Genomic DNA, 8,767 nt, shown 5'->3' with positions numbered 1-8,767 from the left:
ACCACCCCGCCCAGGCCGCAGAATGGCCTTGGGGGTCGGTCTGCGAGGCCGCGCCCCGAGCCCCCTCAGCCCGTCCCTCAGCGGGGCACGCCGCGCCCGGCCCAGAGGCGCGGAGCGACAACGCGGGGCTCGCAGGCCGCCTCCCCCGCCCAGTTCTACCTCCGGCGCCGCCCGGCCCCGCCAGCTGGCTGCCGCGTCCGCCGCTTCGCAGACGAGGACGGGGACCCGCCCCCGGCGCTGATTGACGGGCGGCCTCCTCCAATGGGCAACGCGCTCGGCCCCGGCGGGCCGGCCGAGGGCCGCGGCACGCGGAGGAATCTCTCCTGCCCTTTAGTCCCGGGCTAGGTGTTGCGGCAGGCGCCATTTTATCGAGCCGCCTGTCTCGGGTGCCGCCATGTTGGTGAGGAGAAATCACCGTTACGGCCAGTGTCCAAATCCCCGCGTCGCTGCACGCCGCCCGCCCGCCCGCTCCCAAGCCTCAGCCACCGGCGGCGAATAGAGACTAAAGCGGCAGCGCCGGCAGCGCGGGGCCGTTGCCCAGTGTTTGCAGTTAGAACCCCATCTCTCTGGCGTGGTTGTTAATAGACTGGAAAGTCTGTGTCTGTGTCGCTCACTAGTAACCGTGAGTTTTTACCACTTCGTCACCTCTCGGCGGCGGCCGGGAGCAGGTACCCGCAGGCGGCGCAGGGGTCCTCCCCGCGCCCCGCCGCCGCCGGCCTCGCAGACCTGTCCTCCAGCCCCGCCCCGTTCTTGACCAAACATGACAGACTCTGAACATGCAGGGCACGACAGGTCGGGAACCCTTCTTGTCTGTCTTTCTGTCGGATGAGAGGAGGGGTCTGGGGCGGCGGGAGCGGGCCGGGGCCGCGCGCCTCCTGCATGACTTAGACGTCTCTGTGTGGCTCCCTCAGTTCCATGACGTGCGCCCTTATGTAAAGCCCAGGCTGGCGGCCGCGGGGGAGGTCGGCCCGGCCGCGCCCGCCTCCCCGCGCCGGGGTCCTTTCCGGCCGGCCCCGCCCCCGGCCGGCACGTGCGAGCCCCCCGCCCCCGGCCGGCTCCGTCTGCCGCTCGGTCTGCGCCCGGCGCCTCCCGCGTGCTGGCTCGGTGCTGCGGTCCAGCCTGGCTGAAGCGAAGCCTCTCCCGGCGCAGGGTCCGCCGTGCGCTTCCAGATGGGACCAGCCCGGAATTTGTAGTAGCTGGTGTTGTAGTGGACTCCTGCCCTAGCACACTTCTAAAAATAAACTTTTTTTTTTTTTTTCCGGGGGGGGGGGGGGGGATTTTTTAAACAACCCCCAAAGGCCATGGGTTTATTTATATAGTCTTAGTCCTCGGAATTTGAAAGAGTTTCAAATTAAAAATGTTAACACAAAGTACTTAGGCTTTGCGAACCTTAGTGTAGCACAGCTTTCTCCTAAAAGTACAAACTCCATGGATTATCCCATCTAGCTGCGTTTTCTAAATACTGTGTGTGATTTGAACATTTAAGGGAGATTATGATATTTTTGCTGTGGCTCAAGGGGCCCATTCTTGGTTCCTCTTAGTGCTTTGGGGGGTATTTTCATATTCTGAAAAGCGCAAATAGTCTACTTAGTTTGGTTAGGTTTTTAATTTACGTTGCTATCTACCTTAGTCGTAAAAACAGAAAGAGAGGGCTTTAGTTCATTAAATTACTGGAATAAAATACGTGGCATCTGATTCTTATTTAGAATATTTAGAAATAGGAAATTCCTATTTTGTGACTAGAAGTAATCAAAAGTATATATTGTAGTGTAAAGTTAGGTACAGATCGCTCAAGTTTTACCTGTGGAGTAATGTGATGTGCTTCTGGTGAAGCATTACAAGCACTTTTTTTTTTTTGTTAACCTCACAAGTAGAAATAACAAACATCACTGAAATTTGAAATATCTAAACATTTGGCAACCTTGAGAGTGATAAAAATACTTCAACAATTTTAATGTCCTAGTAATGAAAGTAGATCTCCAGAAGGCAAGTCAATTAAACATAACAGTAATTTTTTATAAAGTAAAAAACAGTTCTTTAAAATTATGGCTACATAAGCTTGCACTTGACGTATCTTTCATGATTATTTTACATTATCTTGTCACTAAAATGACAGAATTCTTGGAATCGGCTAACGTTTTGAGAAATTTCCTATTCTGAATTTCCCACTCTGAGTATCTGTGGACAAACCAATGACTGGGTTTTGGACTAATGCAGCCTAAAGTTCATTATTTTGTATGGCAGAAGGAAATGTGTTCTCTGTCTACAAAGCAGCTTCAATATGTAGAATGAGGTATTCTGTGTAATGAGGAAACGTGTCACCAAATTCAGGTATTGCAATAACTTTGCCAGTAAGGAACTGTGATGTCAGACTTTAAAAAGAATTTGGAATTTTAAAATACCAAATTAGAAGTTAAAAAAATTTTTTTAAAGAAGTTTTTGTAGGATTTATTAACCACTTAGAACTAAAGATTAGATAATAGTGATTTTAGCCTTTGTTGTTTTAAGACTAAGAAAATAATATTTACTAGTGATTATTGAAACAAAAAGCTAAGCTTCATTTTAATTTACTCAGTTGTTAAATGATGATACTATTTTGAGGCAAAAAGAGATGATTTAACTTTGACACATTTTTCTTTTCAACCTATACAAAAAGCAAAACAATAACATCAAAAAACAAAGTGAACTGGGAGTCAGGAAATGGTCTAGCTCCAGCTTTGCTACCACTTAGCTTTGTGAACTTGAGCAAACCTAGTTTCTTTATTGATAAGTGGGCTCTGCAAGAGTTTTTCTAGTTCTTACAAGGTCAGTGTATTTCATCCTCCTCCTGAAAGTTTTTTTTTAAATATTGCTATCATTTCTATCAACATGTGCCAAATTGAGAATAACTATACTAGATTAATGTTTTACAATCTTAGCTAATCCTCAAAATCACTTTAAGAAATAAAGATTTTTGTCTTGCCCAGAGCTACTGAATCAGAATCTCTAGGGGAAGATTGTGGTAATCTATTTTTAATAGATAGTGATCCTTAAGAACGGACTAGTCTATGGAATCCTGAAATAATTCTGTGCTTCCATATTATAACTATTTTATACTATAGCACAAGTTTCTGTGAATTATGTGAAGATATATTTGAATTCCGGTATGTGGAGCCAGGCATTGTTTCGAGGATATTCTTTTTCTGACATTTTTGAAAGTTAAGGCATACTGTGAATATAGAGGAAAAAGTTGAATATATGATTTTTATTTACAAGTACTGTATATGAATTAAAGTATTACTATTATAACTTACATCAGAATGAGATTTTAAATTAAAATTCACAAAAGGAGCTCTTTTTTCTTTAAAAAAATTTGAATTTTACTTGCACATGTTTTGTATGATGAACATTTTGCACAAGATTTGTTTGCCAAATGAGGTTACTTTTTCAAAAAATACCCATTTTTCAAAAAATACTTTAAATATTTTCATGCCTAGAGTGAAAATACAGTATTTTTATGTGTTACTAATATAACAATATCCATAAATAAATTTGTGGATATACAGAATATTGGTAGAGGTGGGTAGGATCTGAGAAATCAAGAGTAGAGGTGGAGAAGGAGTTGGGGGAAGCCAAAGGGAGATAAAATTCTTGTGTCTCTTTTCATTCAATTCTTCTCTTTCATCCAGTTCTGTTAGGTACAACTTCAGCCACCTAGCTTTATATTTCACTGGATGATGACCCAGTTAAAACAATACACAAACAACTTTTAAAGGCTGAACACTAGGAGACCCTGTTTGGACACATGTACAGTAGGGTAGGACAGACAAATATACACCTAAGTAACTATTACATAATTTTCTGAAATATGCTGAAAGTAAAAAGGTTTACAGGGTCTGCACTGGGAAGAATAATTTTAACATGAGTAATATAAGAGCTTGTGATTCTGAGAGTCTTTAATCGGTAAGAGCTATATGTAATTATTCCGTAAGAGGTTATTCTTTGCCCATTATGAATGACTTTCTCACCTTCTTTCCCTCCTCTCTCCACTTTCTTTCCTCATAAAACAAAAACAAAACTCCCAACTAGTCAGAATCATAGTAGTTTTTTCTCCTCCCACTCCCAGCACATAATGACTGAAACATTGCCAAGAGACTACACTGGAAAATTAAGGGATGATGACAGAGACGCTGATTACACTTTCCATTTGTAACAGGGTTTTCTTTTGATTCTCACATTAATCCTATGAGGTAGTATAGGATTACAATGCTCAGTAACTTGTCTACAAGATCCCACAGAATAGGGGCTAGATAAGAGGCCCAGGTATGCAAACTCCTACCTGTAGTATTATTTTCACTCTTCATTATGTTTGCATGGGGATGTAATACAATAAGTTCTAGCTTTTAACTTTCTAAATTGTTAGAAATTGTAATGTACATTTAAGAGAGCCCTACGTTCTCAGTAAAACCTAGGTTTTGATCCTGAGTTTTCCTCTAACTTGGTTGATATTTTTTTATTTTCCATGATTATTTTTCTTATTTGTGAAATAAAGTAGTTGAACTAGGTGATATTCAATCTTCTTTCCTACTTTAAAGTCAGTAATTTTAATTTAAAAGATTGCAAATGCCTTATTTCACATTAGAGTTCACTTGATGTTCTATAAAATACATGGTTTACAAATTAATTTGTGTACTTGAGCAAATGCCTCCTCTCAGTAGGCTACTAATGAATTTTTTTTAATTGTAAAATACACATGTAAAATTTACATCTCAACTATTTGTCAGTGGACGGTTCAGTAGTGTTAAGTACCTTCCCATTGTTGTACAACCTATCTTTAAGAACTCTGTTCATCTTGCAAAACTTAAATTCTATCAGTTTATTTTTTACTCCTGAATCTAATTTGACTATTGTTAAAACTATCAAAATCAAAATGAGCTTTTCTTTAGCAAATGTAAAAAACCCAAGGTAAACATCATGTTCATATTTGATGTGGGAAAGCACTTTGACTCTTATTAGACATTTTTCTTTTCCTAGTCCTTCATAAGTATACTATTTTCATTTACTTTTAAATTTTCATTGATTAGATTTTCATTCTGTGCAAAGTATATAGTGTTAAGCCCTGGGATTTGCTCTCTAGGATCTTATCATGTAGTAGGAGAAACAGACTGGTAAATACATAGTTATAGCACTAGTACTATAATAAAGATATAAATTGAGTGCAGTGGTGACATAGGTGGGGTTTCAGGGAGGCATCATGGAATTAGCTACATCTGGAGGATGAGTAAAAGTTTGGCTAAGCAGATTCAAGTATATGAAAAACATGAAGATGTGAAATGGCATAATGGCTTCAGAGAGGATAAAATATGTGAAGCATGTACAACATATTTTGGGGAATGAGGAAAAAGCTTCAGTGAATTAGGGATCTGACCCTGTATGATATAAAGATCTCATCAAAGTTTTTAATTTTTTTAAAGTTTATTTACTTAAGTAATCTCTATACCCAGTGTGGGGCTCAAACAACCCCAAGATCCAGAGTCACATGTTCTTCTAACTGACTGAGGCAGCCAGGCAGGTGCTCCTCTCATCAGTTTTTTAAACAGGAGGATGTTCAGATGCATTTTTGGCATATCTAAGGGGCTAGATGGAGGCAAACTACACAGAAAGGGAGATCAGTAGAAGGAAGACAAGTTAGGGAACTTTCAATAATTTACATTAAGTATTAAGCACCTAATATTTAATATATGTTTGTTTTGGACTTCAGGAAGACAGCAGTAAAGAAAAAAATCCTTTACCTAATGGAGTTTATATGTTCTTTGGAGAAAGAGACAATAAACGTGAAAAACAAATGTGTTCAATGCTGATAAAGTAGAAAGGGAGGTGGCATATCCTATGGGTTCAGGGATGGTATTTCCACTTTAAATAGATATTTAGGGAAACATTCAACTGAAAAAGTAACCTTTGAGCAAAATCCTGAAATGAGAGAGCAATCCAGGTTCAGAATGTCTGGGGGAAAAGCATTCTAGATAAAGGGAGCAAAAGGTGAAAAAAGCCTGGAACCCAGGGCGAGCCTAGTGTAATTAAGAAAGAAACAAGGGAGTAGTGTGGCTAGAGAAAAGAATGAGCAAGGGGGAGAGAAGTAGGAGATGAAGTTAGATGGGCAACAGGGGCAATTCTGTAGTGCCTTGTAAAGCCATTTTAAGCAACTTGGATTTCACTCTGTATTGTACAGGAGCCACTGGAGAATTTGAACAGAGGAGGAGCGGGATCATGCTGTGGTAAAGGAATGGTAAAAAGGAAGTTGCTTATAGTAATATAAGTGACAAGTGATGATGGTTTAGGCCAGGGAGGTGAAAATGGTTGGATTTTGGATATGGTTTTGAGATAGAACCAGGTGGATTTTCTGATGGATGTGTAATGTGAAAGAAAGGAATGAGTCAAAAAAAAAAAAAAAAAAAAAGGAATGAGTCAAAGCTACTGTAAAGTCTAGAAATTGGGTAGTGGACCTGATCAAAAGTATTGGCAATGAGAAAGCAGACAAAAGGCAAAATACATGAGATATTTCTTAGAGTTAATAGAACCAGAGATAAAGATCTGAGAGTTTTTAGCAAAGATGTTAGTCAAAATGATGAGATCATTTTGTGTAGTAGACCATAAAGTGATAGGTGTAGTAGACCATAAAGAAGACAGAAGTTTTCTAGAAGCCAAGGAAGGAGAAAGTTTCAAAGAAGGGACAGTCACAGAGCAGATGAAAGGGTTGAAAATTGGCCACAGGATATCCTAAATTAGGACCTTTAAAAGCATGAATGAAAGAGTGCTTCAGGGTTTGCAAGCAGCTGGCCTTCATGCCTAAAATATGTCCACATTGTTGTTTGCCTGACAGGATGTTGTAAAAATATTTGTGTGTGAATGCTATTAGACTTGACTTGTGTTCTTCATCCTCCACAGTCTTTTCACTGATATTTTCTTTGCAAACTCAGCACCTGAGGTCTCCTCATACAGTGACTTGCCCCACCATGGTAGGCATTTGAGTTTGTGACCCTTTGTTACGTGATAAAGTCAGGTTTTTACCTGGACAGACAGGTGATCTGGTTTCCAAAAAAAACTGAGGCCTTGAATTTACCAGGTCAAGCCTCCAGTCAGTCTACAGCTGTCCGAATATTCTTTTGTGCTTCGATGCGCCTAGTGGCCTCGCTTCAGTTTTTCAGATTCAGAAACTGCTCAGTCTCAGAGCTGATCAGACTTGGAGATACTAATTCATGCTAAAAAGTAGTAACAGTGGCTTATATTTACATCGTACTTAATATATGCCAGGTTCTGTTTTAAGTGCTTTACACAGATGACTGCATTTAATCTTCATCACAGCGCTACACAACAGCCCTCATTTTACAAATGAGGAAACAGACAGTAAGAGATTGATGAATTTCCCAAGGCTGCAAAGTAATCAGTGGGAACTCAAGTAATCTGATACCAGAGCCTATATTTTAATCAAGGATAGACATCCTTATCACAGGAGAATATGTGTGTGTGTATCAGAATACCAATTCAGTCACATAAAATGAGGACTAGATGTTTGTATCAGGGAGGGTATTCTCTCCATGTAGAATGCTACATGGAAAACCAAATTATCAAGAATTGCCTAATGAACAGGAGCATGGAATTAGAATGAAGGAGTTGATTGTAAATAACTGGAATTTTAAATGGCATCAGGCTCTGATACAGTGATTTTTCCATTTTCATAATGTATCTGCCAAGCAGTTACTTGCATCTATCAGTCTTACAGAATATCCACTGTCCTGGGCAGTACTTATGTGGGCACTGGCCATATCTCTGTCTCTCCACCTTTCTTTTTTCATCCTTTCTATTGCTAACCAGTCCTCCTTTCTGATAAGTACATTTCTTTTCATTGCATATTAATATCTTAAATTTAGTCATCTTTTACTTGGTCCTGTGTATCTGACTTGCTCATCTCTGTTTTGGTTCATCTTCTTTTGATATTATGGTTGAACTTTTTGAGGATGTTCCTATTTCTAGTATCTTCTTTGAGGTGTTTGGGTCCTGGGAGGTGTTATTTGACTACTGATGCTGTGTACCAACTCAGCAGTCATTGGATGACCTTTGCAAAAGCAGTTTTAGCAGATTATCATTACTCTTGGCAAAGAGCAACCTTTCTCTAATGTAAAATAGCCATATATATATATATATATATATATATGCACACACACACACACACATATATATACATACATATATATACTTTTTTTTTTTTTTTTTTTTTTTAAGAAAGCTCCATGCCAGCATGGAGCTCAATGCAGGGCTTGAACTTAAGACCCTGAGACCAAGACCTGAGCTGTGATTGAGTCAGACACTTAAACAACTAAGCCACCCAGGCGCCCATGCTTTGTTTTGTTTTTAATGTGAGTTCATGGCTTAACATTACTACTTTACATGAACTCTTAAATACTTCAACATTCATAAATTATACACCCACATTTTTGAGTGGCAGATAACCCAAGCAAGTCCCAAGGAATGTTTAAAGGTATCCTAATTTTTATTCATTAAGATTATAAAACCACATAAAAATCATTAACAATCTATTTATAAAAGTAATAGAAAAAAAGAACTTAGATTTAGAACTCATGATACTCAATATTTTACATATATTGCTATTTTTTTTTAAGATTTTATTTATTCATTCATGATAGGCAGAGATACAGGCAGAGGGAGAAGCAGGCTCCATGCAGGGAGCCCAACACGGGACTCGATCCTGGGACTCCAGGATCACGCCCTG

General features: G+C 39.8%; 1 protein-coding gene across 1 annotated transcript in view; it reads left to right on the top strand.

Moving 5' to 3' along the window:
- Positions 1–332: 332 nt before the first annotated feature.
- Positions 333–8,767, top strand: part of ZC3H6 (zinc finger CCCH-type containing 6) — a 67,884-nt gene continuing 59,449 nt past the window's right edge. Inside the window, exon 1 of the mRNA XM_025994363.2 lies at positions 333–792. Coding sequence (XP_025850148.1) covers positions 761–792 — 32 coding nt within the window. The 5' untranslated portion in view covers positions 333–760. The remainder of the gene's footprint in view (positions 793–8,767) is intronic.

The sequence above is a fragment of the Vulpes vulpes genome, chromosome 8 (genome assembly GCF_048418805.1).
Source record: "Vulpes vulpes isolate BD-2025 chromosome 8, VulVul3, whole genome shotgun sequence".
NCBI classification, from domain to species: domain Eukaryota; kingdom Metazoa; phylum Chordata; class Mammalia; order Carnivora; family Canidae; genus Vulpes; species Vulpes vulpes.
Note: the sequence above shows the minus strand (reverse complement) of the source record. Positions and strands in the feature narration are given on the sequence as shown.